The sequence below is a fragment of the Perissodus microlepis genome, chromosome 20, assembly GCF_051167445.1.
Source record: "Perissodus microlepis isolate ML-2025 ecotype Zambia chromosome 20, ASM5116744v1, whole genome shotgun sequence".
NCBI lineage: Eukaryota > Metazoa > Chordata > Actinopteri > Cichliformes > Cichlidae > Perissodus > Perissodus microlepis.
The window spans coordinates 22,007,837-22,034,451 of record NC_140480.1 but is presented as its reverse complement, the minus strand read 5'-3'; the positions used below and the strand labels follow the sequence as shown (position 1 = coordinate 22,034,451).

At 39.4% G+C, this 26,615-nt stretch overlaps 1 protein-coding gene across 1 annotated transcript; it reads right to left on the bottom strand.

Moving 5' to 3' along the window:
• Positions 1–36: 36 nt before the first annotated feature.
• dnah12 (dynein, axonemal, heavy chain 12) lies at positions 37–25,969 on the bottom strand. The gene is made up of 74 exons (XM_084917395.1): positions 25,806–25,969; positions 25,453–25,677; positions 25,232–25,319; positions 25,102–25,128; positions 24,813–25,002; positions 23,453–23,522; positions 23,189–23,347; positions 22,897–23,092; positions 22,555–22,743; positions 22,294–22,447; positions 22,115–22,206; positions 21,841–22,019; positions 21,606–21,741; positions 21,382–21,507; positions 21,154–21,288; positions 19,992–20,185; positions 19,669–19,912; positions 19,393–19,578; positions 19,099–19,299; positions 18,766–18,960; positions 18,556–18,677; positions 18,332–18,467; positions 18,100–18,246; positions 17,823–17,942; positions 17,522–17,678; positions 17,237–17,409; positions 16,972–17,124; positions 16,647–16,886; positions 16,253–16,498; positions 16,035–16,154; positions 15,827–15,936; positions 15,514–15,697; positions 15,270–15,410; positions 15,088–15,171; positions 14,695–14,883; positions 14,396–14,515; positions 14,059–14,247; positions 13,829–13,980; positions 13,545–13,683; positions 12,876–13,042; positions 12,502–12,757; positions 12,087–12,383; positions 11,768–11,946; positions 11,406–11,598; positions 11,111–11,272; positions 10,830–11,024; positions 10,456–10,589; positions 10,211–10,373; positions 10,032–10,112; positions 9,748–9,924; positions 9,527–9,658; positions 9,261–9,350; positions 9,038–9,178; positions 8,707–8,948; positions 7,824–7,971; positions 7,556–7,701; positions 7,248–7,462; positions 6,962–7,154; positions 6,680–6,872; positions 6,406–6,578; positions 6,129–6,269; positions 5,855–6,013; positions 5,453–5,748; positions 5,085–5,338; positions 4,853–4,993; positions 4,622–4,759; positions 4,309–4,542; positions 4,002–4,190; positions 1,767–1,870; positions 1,469–1,673; positions 1,218–1,355; positions 1,021–1,112; positions 595–662; positions 37–449 (listed from the first exon to the last, which is right to left on the bottom strand). Exons 2-74 carry the CDS (start codon positions 25,659–25,661, stop codon positions 256–258), a joined length of 11,922 nt encoding a protein of 3,973 aa, XP_084773521.1. The 5' UTR covers positions 25,662–25,677; positions 25,806–25,969; the 3' UTR covers positions 37–255.
• Positions 25,970–26,615: the final 646 nt, after the last annotated feature.

Below are 26,615 nucleotides of genomic sequence, written 5' to 3'. Positions count from 1 at the left end.
AGCACATCTGATGCGCTTAATCTTTCACTGTAACATTTCTGGTGAAAGCACAGCAGCTTTTTTATTTTGTAAGTAGTTAATGGACAAAGTTGTGAATTGAAAATACCAACATTATATTACATTATGATCTCCACATCAGCCATAGACATTGTGTTTATTATTGTATTAAGGAACACAGAGTTTAAACTAATCCAAGCAGGATTGAGAATAGCTGCAGTGAAGCATTTGATTCTTAAAGCAATGTGCTGACTGATCTCAGTCATCAAGTTGGCAGAGCATGGCAACACCACGCTTGATCCAGTGCTGTGGGCGCTTGTTGGTGGGCAGCGTCATGGAAATGACAAAATTGGTGGAGTGGCCTGTGGTGGACAGCGTGCCTTTCCTTTCGCTGGTCTTGTATAGAGGACAAATGTACATCTTCTGAGGCTGACTGACGCTGTTCTTTTGAGCTGTTGAGACAGATGGTGATAAAATAATACAAGGAAACAAGCAATTATGTACTTGAAAGAGATATCTGAAAACATTAATTGCATCCAGATTGTTGCAGATCTGAAACACCAGCTCTAGAAGTGTACAAAGTCAGGCAATACTTACTGGGTTTTACCCAGATGATTGGCATTGAGTCAAAGAGGACTTTGGGGTACTGCTCAGCCAGAACTCCACTGATAATAGAGAGAGACAAACAAACCCATCCTTATCAGGTCTCCCTATATTTCACTAGTGATGAACGAAGTAAAAAAAATCCTATATAAATCCTGTATATATATTTAAAAAAAAATCCCCATTACAAGTAAAGGGCCAATATTAAAAAATATAAATTTAGCCCAATAAAAAGTATTATAAATATTTAATTTTGAAATGTAATATAAAGCAACATAAAGTAGAATATTTTCATTAAATGCTCAAATGTGTGCTTAAGTACAGTGAATGACTTTTTTCCTGCAGAGTAATAGCTTATAAGCTATACTGCTGTAAGCATATAGTCAATATTGTATTCCTAACGCTGCTGTGAGCATGTACCTTTCTTTGTCCCACCGAGCTCCATCAAGAAACAGTCCATTAATGTAAACACCATCTTCAGGCGCTGTTTGTATCTCGTCAAAAGGAAGGACCTGTAAGATAAAATCATAAAAAACAAACCACTAATTAGTAATGTCTAAGGGCTATGACAAGATCTTTACATGTGAAGAGAGATCCAAAAGTGTGAGTCTCCAGACCTCAAATTCGAAGCTCAGCAGGTCAATGGGGATGTGGTATTTCCTGGCATAGTTCTGCATGGCCCCAGTTAGAAAGGCCTGGGTGAAGAAGAAGCCAGACAGCCAGAACACATTGGGCTTGCTGGTGTTAAACCAAACCTACAGGCACACAAAATAAAGTAAAAATATAATGAGACTGTAAAAGGTGCACAAAGCTTTGATATGCCGAGTTGAAACTGCTCATTCAAATCACTTTTGCTCACTAGTCTTACCTGCAAAAACTTGAGCCTTGACAGAAAGTCATTAATGTAACTGCCCAAGGGTTTGAGGCTGGGGTAAGAGCGCTTGGCCCATTTCTCTGGCACTTTTCCAACTACCAAACTGCCTGCAACTGCCTCCAGCTCTGCATCCATCACCACCAATCCCTTAATAGCCTTCAGCAAATTCTGCAGGCTGACACGAATCAAACTACACAACCTGAGAGAGCAAAGACATCAGTTAAGTCATGAAAGAAAAATGGTTGCAATGGTTATATAGCTTAAAACAGGGTGGGGAGCTTTCTGTTCATACGTGTTGTAGCGCTCCATCTCTTGGACAAGGACCGTGTTCATGCTTTCTTCATAGAGCACAGGAAACTTCAAGAGAGCTGCTTCTGTGTCAAAGTTAGCTGGGAGCTTAGGGAAATAAGCAAATGTGGCAGTTATAAACACACAGTGAAGTGGACACAAAGCACAGACAACTCTCAACGTTTGTACAACGTTGAGAGTTATAGATATACTGGTGCTATCTGGACAATAAAAAGTAAATGTACGTAATACGCTAGTAACAATATGTTAACATGCTCACAATACATCCATCTATCAACTTTCTTTACCACTTGGCCCCCAAAACCATATGGCTGGAGAGTAGGACTTCCTTACACTGTCTCTGAGAGGGAGTTGGAATACCCAGAGGAAACGCAAAGCAGTAAACACAAAGCACATGTATGTTTAATAGGGATGCTATTTTTTTACAGTGCTGTGCAAATGTTTTGAGCCATCACTCATTTCTTTATTTTTTGCTTGGACAATGTGATATAGGTTCAGAAATATACTGAAGTATGAAAACATACATAGAAATAAATGACATAAGCACGTAGTCTTTAGGAATGGTTCTCCAGGCTTCTTAAAGAACATTTCAGAGCTCCACTTTGGATGTTGGCTGCTTTGTGTTCTGTTACTAATGTTGACCTCTGAGTTCAGGCAGAGGCAATCCATGGCTGATTGTGTTTTACTGTATGTTTTTCTATCCAAGTATGCTTTTAATGCACTGGCAAGGTGTGTGTAGGATCATTGTCATGCTGAAAAATGAGGCTGTTGCCAATCAGACATTTTCCATTGGTACTGCATGGTTGATCAAAATCTGACAGAACTTTTCTGCATTCATAATGCCATGAAATTTGACAAGATCCCCAAGACTACTGACTGAAATACAACCCCAACCCATGACAGAGGCTCCACTGTGTTTCTCAGATGGTTGCAGATGCTTACTCCTGTCTACTCATTTCCTCCATACATACTGGCCATACATATTGGTTTGAACCAATATGTATGGAGCCAGATGTATCTCTCAGGTGTCTGGTAGGGCTTTTCTTTAGGTCTGACACTTCTTCTTTTTTGACTTCCACTTCTCCAGTTTCCTCACATGTTTTAAGGACACACTGCACACTATGCCAAGTTGTGAAACAATTTGGATAATCCCATATGGAAAAGATACATATAAATCTTATAAAGTTTGTGTCTGTCTTGTGTGAAACTTGTATGAAAAGCATACAAGAGTGAAAACAGATATAAGATCCCTAGAAAAATTATATAAATGAAACTTGTATGTTTTGGATACTTACTAAAACAATCTATGAAAGTGATCACTTTCATGAGTGAATCATATAAGCCTTATATGATTCACTATATGAAGTAGGCCAGCGGTCTCCAACCTTTTTTGCGCCACAGACCGGTTTATGCCCGACAATATTTTCACGGACCGGCCTTTAAGGTGTCGCGGATAAATACAACAAAATAAAACTAGTACCGGTACCGAAAAAAAGAAGATTTATTCATAACACACGTGAAAAGACCCAGGAAAACCGATAAAAACGATAACAAAATAACGCTGAAAACCGATAAAAACCCTGAAAACCATACATTTCACACCTGAGCCTCAACTCTCGCGGCCTGGTACCAAACGACTCACGGACCGGTACTGGTCCGATGCCTGGGGGTTGGGAATCACCTTCTTGGTGCAAAAATACAATTTTATGGCACTCAAACTCTGTTGACTTTGGCACTTTTTATAGATTCCACTAAAGTAAAGTAAAGTAAAGTAAAAGGGAGGTTATCAACCCAAATGAATTCACCCAGGAGAAGCAGGAATATGTCCACCTGCACTGCAGTTACTAAAATCCACTGAAAAGATGTTGAGAAATTTGGCTTCAGTCAAAACAGAGGAGACAAAGTAAGACCAAAGTCGGTAAAACTGAAAGTAGTGTCTGGGAACTGAAAAATGTTATTTAAAAAAAAACAAACAAAACAAATATGTCAATTAACTTAGCCGATGCGGAGATGCTGTATTTCACAGGATGAGTGAAATCTTGATGTGTGATGGTACTTAAGGGAACATTAAGTAATTGCCAAAGGTTAATAGGATTATTCTGCATAAAAACTTATGGAAATCGAACTGTTGGTATTTGAAATGTTTTTGTTTGGACCAACCATGCCATTGGCATGGCTAAAAACTCCTAAATGAAGAGGAAGTTTGATTAAGTTGTACCTTGGTGAGGATGTCATTCGCTATGTCGTACAGCATGTTGTCGCTCTCAGAGTGGGTTCCGCCCTCGGAGCCTCCACCCTGGGTGAGTATCAGTGAATCAAACAGTAGTTTTGTCTGCTGCAAATCTTTGGAAATGTCTACATTTTCGTGCATCCCAAACACTTCTGGATGCTGGCTGAATGGAAGTTCCTAGAGTACAACAAAGACACTGCTGTCAGTAATATACCATAAAATTGAAAAAAATTAAAGATTATATGCAGTTATTTTATATAAATTATATATACTACTGCTTCTGGAGTGTCTGCACCTTGATAAACAGAATGTAATCCTGATAGCTAGATTTAGGTGGGGCACAGTAATCGCCACTAGGTGAGAAAGGATAGCGAAAATTCTCAATGATGTCCTTGTTGTAGAAGTCAGCCAAGATAGTCATCAGGAGCCGCCTGTCCCAATCATCTGTCACACGGCCACCGTAATTGCACTCTCCAGTCAGATATGTTATGGCCTCCAAGGGCACCTTGTCATATTCATTTACAAACAGCTAAAGAGGAAGAGAAATTAAATGATTAAATGTTTTTTTCAGGGTAGAAACACAACAACTCAGTTTTTTGAGTAAATACCTGTAGCTGTCTGATGCTTATGCGCAGGTCAGACTCATTGAAGCCATACGGAATATTCCAGCCCAAAGGACCAAACTTTTTCCTCTCCTGAACGAGAGCATGGAAGAAGCACAGTCCATACAGGAGCTTCTCCCAGATCTAGTGAGGAAATCCATTTATTGTGTTACACACCTATAGAATTAATACATAATTATGCATAAAAAAATCTAAATAGGTTTCCTCCTGACTCACCAGCTCTTTATTGGGACAGTTGCTGAAGAAGTTTGGATCAGAAATAGGATCTGACAAATAAGACTGGAGCAGGTTGAGACGGAGTCCTGTTGGGGGCTCATTTGTCATTTTCACTCCATTCTGCAGGATGGTCACTGGAAACTGATTTAATTATTTTTTACTATACTGAAGGCTCTTTCAGATGACAGTTATATCTATTTAGTCCTTAAAGTTGTTCATTTATGGGTTTTACCTTGGCTGAAGGGTAGCTTGTGAGCCAGAGGCGGAAGTCTTGGTGGCATGTTGCAAGACTAAAGTCCTCACAGATTTTCTCTAGCGTGGGCATCCAGGAAACGGCCAAGTGGCAATTTTGTAAACACACCCATGTCCCATCCTGCATGGCTGTGGATATCATTTTAGAAGCAATGGGCCCCTGTCCCTGACCCAGAGAGATAGACTGGAACTTGGCACCACCCATGTTCTTGTCACTGGCAAACTTCAGCAAGCCTGTGGAAGGATAGTTTTAGTTTTTCTAAAAGAGTTAGTTTTCCTAGTTTCAGGATTTGACACTAACTTTATGTGGCCCTTTGAAAATCAGTAAAACAGATCTATAGAACTTACTAGCCATGGGATCAGCACCTGTAGACAGCACAAACACGAGTGGGATGGCAGAGTTGGAGTCCAGGTAGCTCTTACTCAGGTCAAAGGGAGGTGGTTGGACAAATTTCTTCCCTAGGTTGCGTTTCACATATTTAGTCACAGCTGGCAGTATCTTATCAGGCCTGAGACAGCGAACAATGATCATCTTTTGCAGATCATTGAGCTGTTCACACCACGGAGCAGGCAAACCAATAGTGCATGGATCTTTGCTGTCATAAATGGGCTTGAAGTCATCTGGATTTTTAATGAAAGCTTCTCTGCAAAATAAATAACAATCCACATTGGGTAAACAGTGATGATGATGATGATGATGATGATGATGATGATGAGGCCATTTTTATTTTAGTGATTAAAGCTTGTTACTTCAATCCTCGTAAACCAGGGAGTTCACTGGCTCTGCAGATTTCATCCCAGCTCTTGTCCTGTAGCCAGGTGGGGTCGGGATTAGCAGTGGTGTTCTGGAGGCCCACTCCCCCAGTAAGTAGGAACATAAAGTCAGTGTGTTTAATCTCCCCTTTTGCTCTTAGAAGAAAACATTGATAAAAAAAAATAGCATCAAATATAAAAGTAAACATCCACATAGATTTGCACTAAGCAAAGTAAGTAAGAGTCAAAATTGCTTGTAACTTTAACTTACAGTAGTAATTTGCAGCAGAGAAGGAAGGAGAAGAGGAGTTTGTCTTTCTCAAACAGAGAACGACATATGTTGCAGTACAAGTTATAGGTGAAGTGATCAATAAGAAACTGAAGCCTTCTTTCCAGAATCTTGGACTTGTTACTGATGAACAAAAGGCAAAATACACAAAGTTTCCAAATAACACAGACAAACTAAAAGCTATTAGTTCTGGCAGATGTGTCATAGTTCATTACTTCACCATACCACTAACCAGGTTTACTCCTCCTGGATCACTTACCTGTCTTGTATGGAGTTAATGTAGAGATTAACAAACCAGCTGAGAGAGTACTGGTACATCGGGTCAATGTTGGTCAGATCAGTAATACTGAAGAACAGGATGGACGAGTGTTTTGCAATAGCTCTGTAACCCTCTCTGGACTCTGCTATCTTGATCTCTGTCTTCTCTGCAATCTTGGAAAGATGTAAACATTAGGTTAGACTACGAGACGATCGAATTAACTTAAAAGACATCAAATTCACAATTCGGCTTTGATTTTATGTGTAATTCACACCTGCTGTTTCTTGGTAATTGTGTTGGACATGATCTTTGCTGAGTCTAGAATCTGAATGGCACTCTCATCTTCCAGGATATTTCCCTCAGAGGACTGCAGTGTCTCTAGGATCTTGTCTTCAGTTTCCTTAAGCTGCCTCTTATTTTCAGCTGACTGCAGGATTAATGCATTTCTCTCCTCCTCCAGTTCCGGCCTGTGGAAATACAAGTAGATGACATGAGTAAAAGAGCTATAAAAAAACATTTCGGTCAATAAAATAAGTAACCATTTTGCAGGTATTACCTCTCCTTGGCAACAACAATCCCGAGCAGCTGGTCCTCCAAGCCCTCAGGGGTTATCATGAAATTGAGCAGGGACACTTTGGTGGCCAGCTCTGGTAGGTAATGGGGGTTTCTGAGCTTTGTTGTGATGTAGAAACGGAAATCATTGGAGTACTCAATCACACTCTCCCCGAGCCTGATGCAATCAACACTGCCTAAGAGAAACAAAAAAAAAATTGGGAGCTAAGAACTGTCACTCTTTCTAAATTCAAAATTATTCTTTGGCACCCATTTTATACTTCTAGCACCTTGTTTGAAGGTTTGTTTGAGCAGCAATGGTTCCAGAGAAGGGTCCAGTTCTTCTCCTACATTTTCCAGCAGCAGTGGCGTTCCAAACTGAATACAGTTTTCTAAAGTTCTCATATAGTCCCCATCTGTTAGCTTTATTACACTCAGGCTGTTATCTTTCTCTGAATTCTTGACCCACTTGTTGGCTTGACCCTGAGGGTCAATCATTAAGGGCCTACAAGAACATTAACATTAGGTAATAAATGAAAAGGATCTTTTCACAAATATTTCAACATAACTTTCACAAATTTCAGAAATACAAACTCACCATCTGCGTGAATTACTGACAATGACGCCGTTGTCAATAGAGAAAGTGTCACTGGGAAGCCCTGCAATGTTCCATGCCCTGATCTTAATGGGATCCCCCAGAGTTTTACTGAGTGAGAAGTCATCTGATGATGGAATGTTCTTAGACTAGAGATAGAGGGAGGTGCAAAGACAGATATTTATTTACTAAGGTAAGTGATATAGACATAGAAATACATATGTATGACAAAGATTCATAAAAATGAGAGGAGAGAAGGAAGAACTTGTACTTTGCACAGTTTGGTCCACAACTTGGTGCATTCTTGTCTGAAGCCAGCTGTGAAAGCCCCCAGATAAGCGATGACACCGGCAGAGATAAGAACATCTCCGGTCAAATTGTCATACGTGTTCTGCAGGTCGTCTGCTGCTTTAGACCATCTGAGCAAATAGTCACATTCAGTCACTGGTATGCAGTTATTCTTCAAATTGCAGGAAACAAGCAACAGAACAAGGCAATAAGGAGGCCAAGCAGGTCAGCTGGGCACAGTTGTCATAGCAACTTCATGTAACTATGATAAAAGCATAGCTATAAGATGTAAAAACACATTTTCATTTTGAAGCTACCCGAGTGACGCAGATAAACTTTTAAGTGGTCATAATTACAGGAAATTACTTGCCGTCTGGTGGTTTAACTGCTAATTTTTATTGGTTCTAACAGTTTTGAAAATGTAAATGCCAAGCTTGCTTTTGTGATACTTGGTCTTTCAAGCTTGGTATTTAACTTTCATCTGCGCCAATTTTGGTGAAGGCTGGAAAAAGCTTCAGAAAGTTAAGTATAGCTTAAATTCTTGAAATATAGCTTGAACTCTGAATGATTCAAGGAATCCATTGCTACATCCTTAAAAGAAGCAGGCTAACAGTTAAAAATCTGCATGCATGGACATACTTCCAACTTCCACCCATTGGTGGTGCTATAGTACTTCAGACGTGAGTCTTAATTAGAGAAATTGGCAAACTGCTCCCAGTCAGTGAACAAAATTTTCAAATGTTTTACTCTACAGTCCAATGAATAATAATAAAACAAAGGAAGAAGAAGACCTATAAGTAAACGCATAAACAAGTCTCCTCAGCTTCACTGCTTGGCACTGAAATATTTATAAGTGTCTTCATGACCTGGTCTTCTCTCCACCCAGACCACCGATGAGTTTTTCCGCCCTTTCCAGCTTCCTGGCGCACAAATCCACCTGAAATTCCAGCTGGGCTTTCTCCTCTGTCTTCTCTTGAAAAGTTTTCTGAAGAGCTGCTAAGCGATCTTCAACTTCTTTCAACTCAGCCCTCTTCTGGTCCAGAAGGGCCATGGTAGCTGCCAGGGACTCCTGTGCCACTCCAAGATTGGCCTTCTTAGGAGCCACAACCTGAAACCAAAGACGAAATCAAGAAATGTGTGAAAAAGTAAGTGTGCAGGTACAATTACAAGTGGTTTGAATATCCAAAGACACTGCACCTTTGCCACCCTGTCATACACTTCCATTGCTTGGATCCATTTGCACAGGCCTTCTGCTGCAGAGGACGCCTTTGCCACTATACTGGGGTTAAAGTCGGGATTAGTCATGTACTCACTTCGGATTTTTTGCATCACATGGACCTGCAACCCAAAGACAGACGAGTAAGTTAGGGGTAAGTGCAAGTTGAATGTTTTTTAACTGTGACATAATTTTGACACTCACAGGAATGTTGTCCTTGTCATATACTCTAAGATCTCGTAAAAAATTCATATCACCCAGCAACTTCTTGCTTGGACCCCAGTAGTCAAAAACCTAGATAATAAAGAAAACATGTCACTCACTGTGTTTATGCCCTTTTTCTAACAGAATGAAAAACTATATCATTCGAATGAGGTTTAGCTGTGTTTTAAAAGACTAAAAATAAGTACCAGACTTTAATCATTTCCCATTATTTAAGTTTTTTTTTAAATTTTTGTACTCAGTCTAACCTTTTTTCCAGTCCCAGCTGGATCAGCTATCTTATCTGGCTTTATCTCCTTCATCACACACACAGCTGCCATCACCAGCTTCACCCCTGAAGGTGGATTTTTCATAGACTTCACAATTGTGACATCAGAGGGCTGAAAAGAAATGGACAGCTTGACTTGCTCAGTTATCTAACTGCAATGATATGTAATGAAAAAAAGATATTTTGCTGAAGGGCGCTCACCTTCAAAGTGTCCAAGGCAGATAGAGCAGCCTCCAGGGCAGGGATAGCTTCAGCTAAGTCACTCTCACACTCATCCTTCAAAGCCTGGGCCTCATTGGCTTTTATGGTTGCTGCCTCCTCATCAACCCGCACAACTTTGCTCTTGGCTTCCACCTCCACAGACTCCACCTCGATAACCTGAAAATTAATACATGTTTACATTTAGTACGGATTTATGTACGTTGTGATACATATGTACTCTGGGGAGGATACTGATGTTGATCGATTGTGTGAAATGTATTCACCTTCATCATTTTGGTGTTCTCTATCTTTGCCTGTTCCAGTTTAGGCTGTAGGTCTACAAGTTCCTTCTTCATCTCACCCACCTATGGAAATATATTGCTCAAATAAACAACTGCATAGGAATAATACAAGAAATAGAGAATAGACAAAACAGCTCCAGTGAAAATAGTATTTCATATACCTGAGATTCAGCAAAGGCTAGCTTATCCAGGCCATTGGTGTACCTCTGTTTTGCCTTCATGACAGTGTCTCTTTTCTGAGTGAGAAGTTGACGAAAAGCTGCAATTAGTTCCAGGTAGGATGTGGGTGTCACATAATTATGGCGACCAAGCTCAGAAAGGAATCTGCAAGTGAAAAAAGCATAATTAAAGGATTAGAAATGTACTTTACCTTTCATTATGAAAAATATGAATAAAGCTCTCATACCTCTGTGAAAGCTCTTTGGCAGAGGTGTGGAATGTCTTGCAGATAGGTATGACCTCCTGCCTCTCATTTTCATTCATTTGTAGTGACTCCAGGAAGGAGTTGGCTACTCGCTCAAGAGCTTCCTCAGGCCATGGCTGTCAAAGTACAGAGAGGAAAGCAATACTAAGGGCAGGATCAAAGACGGCATACAAAGACAAGAGTGAAGACACAGAACAGGGTCTGCTAATGAAATTACATGTCCTATTTTCTTTCTTTGGTTTTATTTCCAGATCCAAGAGCACAGCTGACTCTTAACAGATACCTATATAGTTTTCAGTGATTCAGACATTTTTATATGTAGTATATTACAATGCACGCATGTTATAGTGCCCTACCTGATACCAGTCAATGGTACAGCAGTTAATAAGAGCTGGAAACTGGCGCAGGCGATTTCGAAAGGCATCTCCAATAGGACTGAATGCCACAACAACGTGCAGGTTCTCTTTACAGCGTGCCACAAAGAAGGCAAACAGAGTCAAAGGGCTCAGCTCCAAGTTTTTATTACCAGCTTGGGCAATGGGACGTACTGCCTGGGGAAAAACAGATGAAATGAGAATTTTATTGCATACAATTTCATAAGGTATGTATATAAGATTATAGGCTTATAATATCCTACCTCTATGATTTCTTGTTTCTCATCTATGGCAAAAAGATTGGGAACCTCTCCTGTATTCAAGACACTGTCCACGTCTTCTAGAAAAGCTTCATCTTTGATCTGAGCATCAGTTATCAAGAACACTGTCTTCTGTCCTTTCACCCCAGCATTTTTTAGCAACATCTTTATTTGAAAGGAAAGCAGTGAGACAGAGTACAGCAGCTAGGACTGTTAAAAAGCCACAGAATCTAATGAGAATAATACGACCAAAACACACTTGTATTAAACAGAAGTAACAGAAGCCTTTACAGCTTACCTTGAGGTCATCTCTCCACTCAGTCATACCGTAGCTCTTGGAGATCTCTGGCTGAAACATGGTCATATGGGCCATGAATGTGGCCAGACGGGTGATGGATTGGCGTCCACTTCCTCCCACTCCCACAAGGAGGGCATTTCCTCCTGGCTGCTTTAACACACGACTGACGCGGGACAAGTGCTCCAGGACATAGCTAGATAAGATTTTATTTTCAGTTAATTAAGTTTAAACACAAATTACAAGTTACAGATAAAAACATATCTCATTCATTTACTGCACAAAAGTCAAGTCAACTTGTAAAGTTATTCCTAAAGAAAGAAAGAAAATCTATAAAAACTATATCCTCTTTGAAAGCTGTTTACCGGAAGATGACAAGGTTCATCCGATTCTTATGCATCTGGTTGTATTCTTCAAGACAGGACTTTACAACCACGGCAAATTTTTCAACTGAGGGCACCTCAGCGTACAAACGCTCATCATCCTCCAGGTCAGGGTTCATGTAGTCACCAAACAGAAGATTTCGCATGTCTTCTTCAACCAGCTAGAAATTCACAAATTTAAATGCCACAGATTCAGGCACATCAAGATCTAATTCTGCAAGCACATCTTCTTTGCTGTATTCTTTAATTTAAAAAGTAGTAAAGCACATGAAATAGTAAGGATAAGGGACTATCAGCTCACTTTGCTGCCTTGTTTCAGGTGATCAAAGACCTGGTGAAAGGATTCCTTAAAGTGATCTTTCACAATGCTGCTCATCAGCGTGTAGAGCCACACTCGATCGTCATCGTCTACCAAACGGTCATAATAGACACGGAAGACCTCATGGACAAAAAGCCGTATCATAGTGCGTTTGCTCTCCAGAGATCCCTTCTTAATCAGCAGGCAACCTTGGATAACACGTGAAAAGTCCCGCAGGTTGAAGGTATAGTGAGACTTGGCTGGAGTTGGAAGCAGGTTCTCCATGGCTTTCTTATAGACCTATGGAAAATAAAAAAATGTAAACATAAAGATGATTTAGATTTTTATACAACTGCAAAATGAATTTATCCAGCTTTCTGGTTTTTGTGTTCCCAATGTCTATTTTTACAGCACTCACTTCCATTGTAGCTGTCACTATTTGGTTGCCAACAGTGAAATATTCAGGTGGGAACTGATTGTTTTTAAGATAGAAGGACACAATGTTGGAGAAAATGTGAACCATGGTGTCATCGCTGAAGGGATTAATGCTAAAAATGTTGAAATGCCGCAAGAAGCGTGAAGTCACAGCATTCCTTCCACCACCAGGGGGGCCCATAGCTGAGATGATCTGGAGGTCAACAAGAGTGATCTTGGAGGTATCCTTCAGGTCATACCTGCAAGAGTAGATGAGGTCTGTTTGTTTGAAGAATCTAGTGAATTCAGTCCTGTTCATATATTTATATTTCTCTCGTTTGAATATGAATTTGTCCTGTAATAGTAGGTGGTTCATACCAGTTTCCGTGGTCTATGTACTGTCGAAGAAGCTCTACAGGAGGCTGCGCTCCAAACTGTTCCAGTGCAGGCATGTTCATGTCATCTACAAAGATGATACACTTTTTTCCCATGGGGGGTCCAAACACGCCCTTCCTTCTCTTATCTAACCTGGACATGATGATATTCTACATGATGAAATAAACAGAATAAATACAATTTAAATAACTATAACCTCTTATTTGTTTAGAAACAAACAAACACCTCACATAATATATGATCACTAAAGCTGTTTCTCTACAGGGACATTATTTCACATACAGTGCTTAACACATTTATTAGACCACCAATGGTTCATTTAGCAGTATGTGCAACTTCTTTGATCAAAATCAGATTTTTAAGGCTAACATTAATAATTACTGAAGCACATTATTATTTTGGAATTAAGATGGCAAATTACAGTTATTTACTTGCATTCCTGAACAGAAAAAAAAAAAGTTATTGGTTTAAAGTTATGCTCTTGACCAGTGCATCAGGTCAAATTTGGGTATAAAATGTTTCTTGTTCCTTTTATGTAAGTTTTAGGCAGATTTTCAAAAAAATATTTGTTAATATTTATTTTCTCGTTTGTACGACAGGTGGTCTAATACATTTGTTAAGAACTGTATGTCTCATGTCTCTCACACTGACCTGAGTTTGGTTTGAACTTGTGCGGGCTGAAAAGTTGATGAAGAAGGGTAGGTACTGGTCTTTGTCCAGATTATTCATGAGTTTTTCCTTCACATACACAGATTTTCCAGTTCCAGTAGGACCCACAAACAGGGAAGGACTTAAAGGCAAAACAAAACATATATTTTTAAATGTATTATGTTTGATTAAATGTATATAAATTCAGGCTATGCACTATTATCATAGTACTAAAGATGCAAAGATCAACAAAAACAGTTTTGACCAATCCCTCAGAGAATACTGACACTTCGTAGTTGATGCAAAGATCCATCAAGTAGTTGTAGCGAACTGTGTCTATGGTGGGTACAATGATCTCTTGCACTTTGGTAGTTTTGTCGCCCAGGTTGATGTTTTTAATGGCCTCATTCCAGTGAAACCATTTGCCTTTCCCTTTAAACTGGAAATGAAAGAATATATAATGATTTTCTGGTATAACACAAGCAAAAGTCTTCTGAGTGACATAATTACACAATACCTCATAGAAATAGTCATACACTAGCCCCTTCTCCTCGAATGGACACTCCCATTTTCCCACTGTTTCAGGGATAGGATGTTCTTTTTTTTGTCCTGCAACAATCAACTTGAAGAAGCTACTAAACTTCTCTCTACTGTCTGCATCACAGCTCCCACCCACAGACCACACGAGTGAGAACGCAAATGCTGCCTGCAGGCAAAAAGAAAAAGTAGCAGTGCAAAGTGCATATACAAAAAACATATTTGCAAAACATTTGCAAGGTGCAGATCGTAACAAATATTTTGAATAAATAGGTTCAAATATTATATCAAATTCTAAAAGATATAAGCCCTTTTACCATTATCCAGCAGCGGATATTTTTATCACTTTGACCCGTCTTCACAGGTTTAGTGAGAAGCATCTCAAACAGTCGACACAAAGACACCGCAATGTTGCTGTTGCTCCTGGAAACGACTTCCTGTAAACCAAACCAAAATTTAGCATGTCAGATAATTATTGTACTGATATAATATAATATAATATAATATAATATAATATAATATAATATAATATAATATAATATAATATAATATAATATAATATAATATAATATAATGTGAATAACACATACACTCCCTGGATTCTGAGGCCACTTACTCTGCAATGTTTTCGAAGCATTGTGAGAGCGGGTGGCAGGAGCCAGTGGAAAAGCTCCAGTAACAAGGAACGGCTGTCTGGAGTCTGAAGGTCATCAAGAAGAGTGTTCATCCAGGAGAGCACCAAGGGCTTCCAGCCCAGCTGAGATGGTTCCATGTAGATCATACCACATCGACTGACTGTGGCTGGCTTCATTTGGAGAAAATACAGAAAAAAGCATCCTATCAATTCAAGCTACAGTAATGCTACAGTAACAGTCTTATCAAGCACCTTTTAGAAAGACAGTTTTCTTCATAAAAGAAAAGTTATCATTTTGCAAATTAACTAGAAATTATTTTACATTTTAAAATAAGATTAGCAAATAACTTTATTAACTGCAAACATCCAACTCACAGAGGCCTGTGATAGATCCATAGCTTCAAAAATCAAACTCATCTGATTTGACATCTGGATGATCTCACCGCTCATCAGGCACAACTGTCAAGGAAGCAAAAAATAAAAAGGTATGAAAAACAGAAAAATATATATAATTAAAATATTATACACGAAACATTATTTTACTGTGCAACATGTACCTTTTTGTTGTCATCCAGCACCGTGTTCATGCTCTCAATCCATAGTGTATCTATTGGACCATCAAACACCACCCATTTACGGTCAGGAGTGTCAGCCGATGCAAACTCCCGAAATGTGTTAGCCACAATCCCATCTGTCCACTAAGAATGAGGATAAAAAATTAAAGCCACCTCTATGTTAATACTGTAAACACACTTAGCTTTTATTTATCTGTAAAACAAAAGATCAATGGCACGGGTTTACCTCATGAGAAACTAGGTCAAACTGTCCAAACAGCTGTCCCATAGTAATTGACTTTGGGTTTAACGTCCTGAAGATGACTTTCTCCTCCTGGCCGTGTCCTCTCTCATTCATGAGAGTCAGAGTGTCAGCTAAAACATGTAGCACTTTGGTCTTTCCAGCAAAAGGCTCTCCCACCAGCATGAATCTTAACAATATTTATAAATCCATATTGAATTTTAGATCATTTTTTCCAAGCCATTTTCCAATCATGTGAATATCAAGCAGGAAATCATAATATAGTACACCAGCATGGAAACTGAAACACATAACATACCCGTGCCTAACAATCATCATCTCATAGGTCTGGATCATCTTCTGTATGAAAACTTCTGTTGGCTGTACATTGTGATTTTTGCAGCATTCTTTAGCAGCCTCTAGAAACAGCTGACAAACAAAAAACAGATTCTAACACACATAACCACACAAATAAAGGGTTTTGTTAGATTTTGGACAAAACAATATGGAACCAAATCAACACTGACCTGGTAATCAGCCTCGGGAAGGCAAATGCCTGGGAACAAATCACTGGTGATTCCATTGAACAGCGGAATATCATGGGAGAGAAACTTGGGCTCATTAACATCCTTTATGGATCTCAGGAGCTGAATGTTACAACACGAATAAGAAATTGAAAGGATCAAAAACTGGCAATAAAGTTCACAATCAGGACACAAAGTATAGATTGATGTTTAGTAAATACCAGAATGTCCTCATTCTCCTTGGGATACTTGAGCTTGAGGTTTCCTGCAGCCACAAGGACAGCTTTGACAGCCCTCATGCCATAATCATAATGGAACTGAGAGGAGAGCTGCTCCGAGCAAAGCCTGTAGGTCATCACAATCTTCACCGAGAGAGGTTTGGCATGTAAGAAGCCATATGAATACAGAGATATCTCTGCTATAAGTGCATAGTTGGGAACCATCATGGCAACTGTTCGGAACAACACCTGCACAGAGAAAATATAAAAAAAGGTGAACAGTAACATACATTTTTCAGATTATACTTAAGGATGTGTAGAGCACCAGCATGTGTGATTTGAAACAGAACAGCAATGTGTATGCTATGTGTGATAAAATATTTTACTGGTAAAAGACCTTGAGGTTGTCTGGGAGTTCTGATCGTCCTGCGTAGCCAGGGTTCATTGTTATGGACACAAAGCAGTTGGGATTGAGTTTGAGCATGGTCCCTTCAAAGTCAAAGTACTCCAGCTTCTGCTCGATGGCCCTTTGGATACAGAGAACCTGCTGGGCCACTACAGACAGCACTTCCAGCTCAATACGGTTGAATTCGTCAAAGCAGGCCCACGCACCAGATGAAGCAAGACCTTTAAAAAACTATAGGAAATTACAAGTTAGTAAACCATGTTTTGAATGTCTGAAAAAGCATTAGAAAGGAAATTTTTCAACTTGTGGATGTTACTTTTCCCATAGCCAGATAATCCAGTCCATCTGAACAGTTAAAGACGACACACTGCACAGCAAGTGCTTTAGCCAGATCCTTAGTCGTCTCTGTCTTTCCTGTTCCAGCTGGACCCTCTGGTGCACCACCCAAATTCATGTAGAAAGCTCCAATCTCAAAAAGAATAGTTAAAATATGATGTCAGTTATCACTCCTACAGCAAAAGCAAAAGTATGCAAGTTCTGAAACATATTTAATTAACTATTTTTAAGAAACGTTTTCTTACCAGGGTTCGATAGCATCTGTCAGTCAGAGGAGTGATGACCAGGCGTGGCGAGTTCCCCAGATACTCATAGGCATACTTAACATCACAGTTGATTATGCGAACACGAACATTATCACTACTCCAGTAATAACGAAGCTGGGCCAGCCACTGAAAGTCAGCTTCTTGTGATACACCTATTAAAAATCCAGAAAACATTTTAATCGCTGTGCATTTTCTCTTTATTGTTCAAAGGTATTTTATATAATAAGGCATAATACTAATAAACCTGTTTTGTTCTTGCAGTACCTTTCTCAATAAGCTCCATGACTACATCCCTGGCATGGACATCAATTGTGACCAGAGCTCCCAAAGTAATCCGTGTTTGCTTGGCCAGTTTTCCTCTCACCAGCTCTACGATGTCATTCAGCTGACTCTGAAGTTTCTGATAGTAGTTCTTTAAACCCTGCAGAGAACAGCCGGCTACTATTTTAGTTTCTTCCCAAGGTGATATTTTTAAGGTGTCTAGTTCATTGTAAAAGATACTCAGGTCACTTGATCAAGAGTGACAAACATCACTTCTTTATTAGAAACATGTAAAATGACCCACGTTAGGGTGTGCTCTGATAGCCTCATGAACCTCCAATGTCCAGAAAATCTGTGAGGTGCAAAGTACCACCTGCCCAGGCCACTCCGTGACCCACTGGCTCCGTGGAGTCTCAGCGTATGCCTGCCAAAGACACCCATATACATCCATTCATTTGTCACTGACTCACATGCATATATATATATATATATATTGATGCACAGGATCATACACAGTATGACAGCATTGTAAGTAAACCATAATACTATTTCAAATTAGGTACGAAGAACAGTGATCTCACCACCCTGGACCGGGCTATTACATCTCTAACACTCCGAAGCATCACGTCTTCCACCTGAATCAGCCACTTCTCCACAGCTCCTTTGGCTTCGGACGTGGAGATGTGCTGGATGAGCTGAACGCGCTCCCCTTCACTGCTATACATGGCCTGAACAAGAACATTGTGCAGTTTAATCAAAGGCTTAATCATCCACATCATTATGTAATGAAAACAACATGTGCGACTGCCTTGCCTGGATATCCAAATTGGGCAGAAAGTCTAGTTTGGAAATACCCTCAAAGCACTTCTTCAGATGTGGCTGCACTCGCTGTGGATCCTTGGTCTCAGACAGAATCTCCAGCATTTCATCATTGGACAAGAAGAAGAACCTAGCACCAGGGTTAGCATTAAAAATTTAAATCTGTGATAATATGAAAGATCTGGACAGAAATAAAATCTGCAAAAAAATCTTTTTACCGAGGAAAAAACAGACGTTTCTTCTCCAGATATGCATTCAAGCCCTTCATAATGCTATCAAGAAGGGTGTTGGAATCTTGCAGTTTCTCTAGCAAACCAGGTAGCGAGGTTGCTGGGAGAATCTATGTTAACAAATTATCCAGTTAATCAACCAAAAAAATTTTAGTTTTAGATTTACTTTCTGTAAATGTAAATGCATTTTTTTCTTACCTTAGGGTTCTTAACACAATGCCTCATGACCTCTTTATAGTTCCTGTCAACAGTTTGAAAAAGTCGCCCCTCTTCTGGAATCTGCTGCATGATGTCCTTGGATGAAAAGATGGGCTCCAGGTAAAGCCACTGGGCTTGTACTTTCAGCCACTCATCTATGGTTTCCTGGATACGAAGCAGACGCTCCTCCCATTGCTAACATCACAGAACAAATGGTTAAAGCTTTCTCTATATGTAGGAGGTTAAAAAAAATACTCCCAGGTGCCAAATTATACAAATTTAATAGGCAAATTCAGCATTTATTTGTTATGCAAATATAAAACTTGTATTAACCTTGATTTCATTTTCAAAGGGCTTTATGAAAGGTGAGCCCCTCATAGTCTGAGTCTTCACAATCTGGTCATCTAACATTGTCTGAATGTCATCTAAGGCGGTCAAGATGGAAACGCCAGTCTCCCTGTAAGGTTGATGGTGAAAGGAGACACTATCCCAAATGCCCACCATGGTTTTCATAGCCTTCTCAAGGGAAAACTCCTGTAGTGAGTAATAGAGTGGACATATATAATTGAACACAAAGAATAAAGTGCAACCTATATAAACACACACAGACTTTCAAAATCTTCTCACTTTGCTGGCAGCAGCACTGATGGACTCAAAGTCTTCCAGGTATGGAGTCAGATTTTGCTTGAGAACTTTCCGTAGCGTTGTACCACCATTGGGGGTGATTTCATATCTAACTATCTGTGACATCTGGGTCCAGTGGCGAGATCTGAGGCCAGGGTTGCACAAGATGGACACCAGGGGAATATGTTTCTAAACACAAACACATTCCTTTTAATGGCATTCCATAAAAAGCAACACTTTGTTAATGAACTCTTTTTAAATATCAGTTGTGTAGAATACCTTAAAGTTTTTAATCTGCTCCATTACAGCCGAACACAAACTGATAGTTGGGCTTTCTTCCTTTGTCACATCATCCTCAGTAGGGTGTCGCCTCCTCTTCTCAGAGATCCTCTCCATCTCTTGCGCAGCCTTAATCTTTTTCTGTTGGAAAAACTTGAGCATCTTGAAGATTTCCCTATAGAATTCATCCACTTTTACCTCCATCGTCTCACCATTAAGGTCCTGGAAGGAGCCATCCATCCACCTACGCACAAAAGAAACAAAAGGTTAGCAGGATTTAAAATTTTTAAAAAGGAACAGCATGCATCAAATAGGAATCTGACCTGCTCTCTGTGCGCTGCCAGTTCAGGACAAATCCAAACAGCTTCTGATATGGTTCGATATTCTCTTTGATGATCTCAACTTCTGGGAAACATGTCAGGTCCCACTTGTAGAAGGCCTCTTCCTTATTAATGAGTGTAATAGCCTCCTCAGCCTCGTGGAGAAGTTTCTGAACTATTCGGACATCCGCAACATACTGGTTTAAAAAAAGAGATACCAGTTATAGCAATGCTGCTGACATGTTTTGCTATTGATTAGCGTCTAAGCTGGAAATAACAAAACAAATAATACGGTCTTATTGTTGCTGTGTAATAAATATGTCAAAATAACATGCAATTTAGGCCAGGAGTGTATCACTTTTTGCTAAATTTTACAGGTCTTTCAGAATTGAAGTTTTTAGCATTAGGCTGGAGCAACGGATAATCTACTCTGTTCAGAAGTAAATCACTATTATGCAAAAACTGAACCCGGCCAGGCATAGGTCCTGAAGCTTGGCGATGGCATATATTGGACAGACTGTCTCTTAAGCTAAGCTACATCCCTAGCATGGCCTACTGTGATTTTTGATCCTGTGGGTGTGTCTTGCTCTCTGTCAAGCTTTAGGCGCTACCCTTCTGTGCAGCTGACTCTACTCAGCAATAGGCCAGAGTACTTAAGGTGATAGTAATGGTGACAGTGTTTTGACTGTCTTCTTCAGTTTAATCAATTAAAATACTTTAATTGCCAAGTTTGCTTTCTTGTCTCTTTTTTCAACCTAGACCAGGGGTCTTGAACTCCAGGCCTCGATGGCCGGTGTTCTGCAGGTTTTAGATGTGTCCTTGATCCAAGACAGCTGATTTAAATGGCTAAATTACCTCCTCAACATGTCTTGAAGTTCTTCAGAGGCCTGGTAATGAACTAATCATTTGATTCAGGTGTGTGATATCTAAAAGGTGATATCTAAAACCTGCAGAACACCAGCCCTCGAGGCCTGGAGTTTGAGACCCCTGACCTAGACCCTCCTTTGTTGCTTCCCCATATCCACTGGACTTTCAAAGAATGTAACAAACATATTCACTGTACAGATGGGACAGGCAAGAATACAAATACAGAATTTCCTAAAAAAAGAAAGGAAGAAAAAACTCTTTCATTAAAAGGTATTCTGAAACATAAACCATGCTTTACCTGCTGCATCATTTCCAGCTCAGAGAGAAATGAAAACTCCTCAGTCCTGCGTCCCAACTTTTCAAGCTGCACCATTAATTTTTCTCTTTTAGCAACCAACTCATCCTCTCCTTTCTTCTTGGCCTTCTCCATTAACTGGAAAACAATAGAGCCGTCCAGAATCAAGATTATTCATAACAAAACAAAACACTCATGTTATATTGAACTAAGCACACGCTACCGCATTACCTCATCACTGAGTTGAAAAGTATGAAGGATGTTTTGTGGCCAGAGAAAAACAGTCGAATTAAGCTCCATATCCTCTGCTTCAATGACGTGGATTTCCAAGAGGTAGATTAGTCTGCAGCATGCTTCCTGTCAAAGCGAGACAGCAAACCAGGTTAGAATTGATGCAAGACATCAAAAATTAGTATGCTTTTATAACAGGTGGAAGCAATTACTGGTTTATTTACCTTAATTTTTTCATTAAGCTCTGCAAGACCTTTACTCTTAGCTTCATGTATAAAGTCAAGCATCTGAGCCATTTCCTCTGTATTCTCTGGAACTTTCAAAGCTCTCATTCTGATGTTTTCAAACTCAGAGCAAATCCTTTTACAGACACACACACACACAAACAAGAATTAAAATGTGACCAATTTAAGCATAGAAGGACAGATTTGTTTGGTAGTATTATAAGAACTGACTTACTCTAGATTTTGTTCATGGTGCCTGGAGACTAATTTCTTCAGAAGTACTTCGGCATAAGCTTTGGCTTTGTTGGCAAGCCCTTGTTTCAGCTCCTCACAGTCCAGATGGACCATTGTGAAGCGGGCTTTTGATGGGAGGCTCATAATCTCCTTTGACAGAGCACGAAACTCCTCCACTTGCTTTAATAAGCAGTGAGATTACACAATGATAGTCACCAGAAAACAAGATAAAACAAGATAAGGCAAGAATCTGAATTCAACTTTATGATTGCTACCTTAGTGTACTCATCAAAAGAGTGTTCCTCTTCCATGAACGTCTCTACTTTAGCCTGTGCAGTTCCATTAACCAGCCAGTCGTAACTGTCAACTACAAAATAAACCACAAATTTCACCAATAAACTGAAGTAATATTACTGGAGTGCTGATTACAAATGACCATATTATGGCACATTACCATAGTTCTGGAAATATTTCTCAGGCTCCTCTAGATTTCTGCGCACAGCACTCTTCACGGTGGCCTGAGCCCAAGCATGGATCTGATCAGTCACCTTGGCATCCACAAATAAAGATGTGTTTTGTGCCAGCCACGACTGGACAGTTTGTACTTTCTGTAGAACAATGTCATAGATATCATTACCAGCTCTGAATGCATTTTTGGCAAATTTAGCATAAATTTGGCAAATTTGACACATTTGGCATAAAGTGATAATTTCACCTGAAAAGTGTTTGTTATGGCACTTAGAATCTCAAGAACAGCAGCTTCCAGATCTTGTAAGGCGGGATAAATTTCCATCTTTTCATCGTCAAAGGTTAAAGCCATCCGAAAGATGGGCAAGCGGTGGTGATTGCTTGGATCAAATACACCGACAAACTCCTCCACACTTCCATGAAGAAGAGATTTCAGCTAAGAATTTACGGAAAAACATATGCATGAGACTAACTGTGCAATTAAGAATCACATTTTACATATATTTAAGCTTTTTAAGCTGTCAACCGCCAATTACGAAATGGTCTTTATGACATTTTTCAGGTTAAAATATAGTGAGCATCATCTTACCTGATTGGAAATTAGGGTGGAAGCACAATTGTAAAAGGAATCAATTTTCTCCTCTTTAACTCCCTTGAGAGTTTCTTGATTTGTTAAAAGGTGGATGACTTTGGGAAACCAGGTGTTCATGATGCGATCTTCTGTCCTCTTACACTCCACAGCCATTTTGTTCTGTAGGCTCTTAGAATCCACGGGTCCTGAAGCTCTATGTCAACAGAAGCCAAAGTAAAATCAAATAGAAGTCTATATTTGCTGAGACAGGTTAAATTTGCCTGTTTGCCTTTATGTCCACATCCCTCACCTGTATGATGAAAGCTCAATTAGGACCAGTGAAGAGAATGTTGTGTTTCCAAGATCCAACAGAGTCTGCATTACAGGATTAAGAATATGCAAGTTTGCCTTTATCATCTTGCGGCTTCTGATAAAACTATCATGCCATGGACGGGAGAAACTGAGAATTCTGCAAATGATCAAAAATACAGTTTAAAAATGGGAACATAAAAAGACTGATGAATATTAGTCATTATGTCTAAATCACAGATCTAAACGCACACTAAGGACTCACTTTGGTTGTGTAGCGCTCTGTTTTTCTGAGTTCAATCCATCTGCCTGTGGATTCTTTAACACCGTGCCCACTATAGGAGATCAACATACCAGTGATACATATCTGGTTAGTTTAAGACAATCTAGATGTTTAGACTCTAATCTATATGATCGGCAGATATTGTCATTGTGCAACATAACAATAGCCATAAAACACTTAAAGTGAGTTGAAAAAACCTGCAACAAAAAGTCCTGCAAAATCCTGCTACCCCAGAGCCCCAGTTTTAACAAGAAATCACTTTGGGGAAGTATAAAGCCACAGAAAAACTAAGGTATGGTGTCTAAGCTGCTTGGAAGACCATGCAAATGTTTACATTTATATGGATTTGAAAAAGAAAACTTCCACTGAATTGCACACCCCTTCTGCTTCCATTGAAATTAATAAGTGATTGATCTGATTTGCAGTCAAATCAACTGATTGTGTGACCACCTCTATCAAAGGAAAACATCTTGTTAGTTTGCTAGTCCGGAGGATTCAGGTGTGTTTTAATGCAATGCCACACTGTTCCCAGGAGTAGACATCCCAGCAAATCCACGCCAAGGTCTGACTGTGCAATGCTCAGAGACGCTCCAAAAAAAAAAAGTAAGAGGTGCAGCTCAGACTATAACATGTTAACTATTTGAAGCCAGAACAATGAAAACTAAACAAGTGTGGCTTGTTATGAAGGATTTCCAAGAGAAAAGCATCTCCTCTTTAAAAAGAACATGGCAGCACAGCTTAGGTTTGCAAAGTTGCATCTGATCAAACCCCAAGACTTCTGGAGTAATGTCCTTTGGACAAACAAGACCAAAGTGGAGATGTTTGGCCATGGCACACAGTGTCTTGTTGGATGAAACCCAAACACAGCATATCAGAAACACCTCACATCAGCTGTGAAGTACAGCACTGAATAATCTGACACTGTTTTGGAGCTACTGAGTCCACCATTGAATACCAAAGTATTCAAGACCCAAATGTGAGGCCATCTGTCCAACAGCTAACACTTGGTCAAAAATAAAACAATTAAAATTTTGCAGAGACCCAGTTGTGCATTAACAAACGCACACAAACCACAATCAACTGACTCAACGTTGTAAAAAAGAGTGGGCCAAGATTCCTACAGAGCAATGTGGGAGACTGATGAAATCATATAGAAAACTTTTACTTCAAGTTACTGCTGAAAAAGGAATACAACTTTCTTCTTTACTGTTGGAAAACTGTTTTTTTGCTACATTTAAAAATTAAAGTAAAACATATTTTTGAAAGCTTTCTGTTTTTAATTTCAGTACCTACACTCTTGCACTGCACTGTACATTCATACAACATAAATAACTGGAAATACCTGTGTACTTTACAATTACACTATTGAAATTGTCGCTGACTTCCTTGCAGAGCTCCTGCAGCAGTTTTTCTGACTCGGGGCTGCCTCTTAGTTTTGCTGGGACTCGATCTACAATCGAGTCTAACCACTGCTGCTGAATAACTGGACATTCGCGTCTCTCCACACACTGCTTAAGGAAGTTGTAATTCATCTGTAAAAGTGGAAATACATTAAATAGTCAAGGATTAACATAGATGTTAATGGCGTTGTCTGTTCACATATCAAATTTAATACTTAAAAGTGCACATACCATTTGTTTCCGTTGCTCACTAAGCATCTGTAAAGTAAGGATTGAAATATACCATTATTTTGGGGAATATTTTCTTATTTAGCTAGTACTTGTATGTATGTATGTATGCATAAATAAGTAGATGCCATACAGAAGGTGGAAGCTGTGGCTCTGGGGACAAGCTACGGACAGCTCCCCTCTCTCTGCTCTGTCTTAAATCCTCCGCTGCTTTAGAGACCCTAAAAATGCAAGTAACAAACTGCCACACTTCAGGAAACCGAAACCAATATAAATACCTGCATATGTCAGACATATGGACTATTTTAACACAGAAAAAAAATTAAATAAATCATAGCTGAAGAAAGGACATACAGTATCTCTTGGCGTTGCTTTACTTCCATTTTGCTCCTTTTGTGTCTCAGCAGCTTCTTGGAGACCGCTACCTTCTCCGCTATTTCCTCCTTCTTGGCTATGATTTGCTCAATTTCTCCAAGCTGTTGTGCCCCTTCAATAGGGGGCAGGACTGGAAAGTTGGACATCCTTTTCTGTGTGTTTTTGAACACTCCGGGAGAGGTGGCCATCTCTGACAGCAAGAAACTGAAGAGAACCAGAAGAAAAACCAGCTGAAAGATTCCAAGCTATTTGGTTAACTAACTTTAGTGTTCTGCTAACATTTCACCGTGAACAGGCAAACGTTACGTTGCATTATTTATTACAGTGTTTACCTGCAGTGAAAATCTGTCGATTCACCTGTTTGTTCCTCCAATACATTTACGCTTTGCTTAGTTTACTCATAAATAATCACAATTTAGTCTCTGGACCGACTTGTGAAGCTTTAACGGCGTCGTTACCATAGAAACAGTTAACAGGCTACAGGAAGAGGCGGAGTTTATTGTTCCCATCCTTGAAACAAATGGCAGCTCGCTAGTAACAAAGTGCATAAAGATACTTACATCTTTATTTTTTATTTTTTGCCAATTTATTTGGTATGGGTAAACACAGCACTGGTTCATCCCTCGAACTAAGTGCTTTTTTATGCTTGAACGATAAATTGGTAACTGTTAAGTGCCTTAAGAGACAAAAAATATATATTTCTCTGAAAATGGCTATGAACTTGGCTAAAAATGTTTTGGGTTTTTTTGCAAAAAAAAAAAAAAAAAGCATCCAAGAACAGTTTAACAAAATTACAAGAAAATCTGGTTCCCTGGAAGCAACATTGAAAGATGGTGGCTCATGCAATTATAATATATTTTCTTCACCAGTGAAATGATCGTTTAAATAGCTGTAATACAATACAAAGGGAAGTCTGGTCAGTCGATAATTTGAACTGATTTCAGAGTAAAGTATGAGGTTTAGGATTTATCAGGATATTCACACTAACTTAATTTCGCGGTAATTACTGAGGAAAGCTCTTTTTTGAAGAAGAGACATGAATACAGACATTTTTAGATTTTTTAGATTGTTCTAAACTCCTATTCTACACCTGTGGTCCTCTTCAAACCGCACTGAAAACGGTATGTTTTATGCACAATGGA

Coding starts and splice junctions, on each gene's coding strand:
- dnah12 (XM_084917395.1), bottom strand. CDS start 25,661: ATGGCCACCTCTCCCGGAGTGTTCAAAAACACACAGAAAAGGATGTCC. Junction 10,113..10,210: donor TAGCCTTTGCTGAATCTCAG/GTATATGAAATA, acceptor ATATTTCCATAG/GTGGGTGAGATGAAGAAGGA. Junction 4,994..5,084: donor CAAGCTACCCTTCAGCCAAG/GTAAAACCCATA, acceptor TAATTAAATCAG/TTTCCAGTGACCATCCTGCA.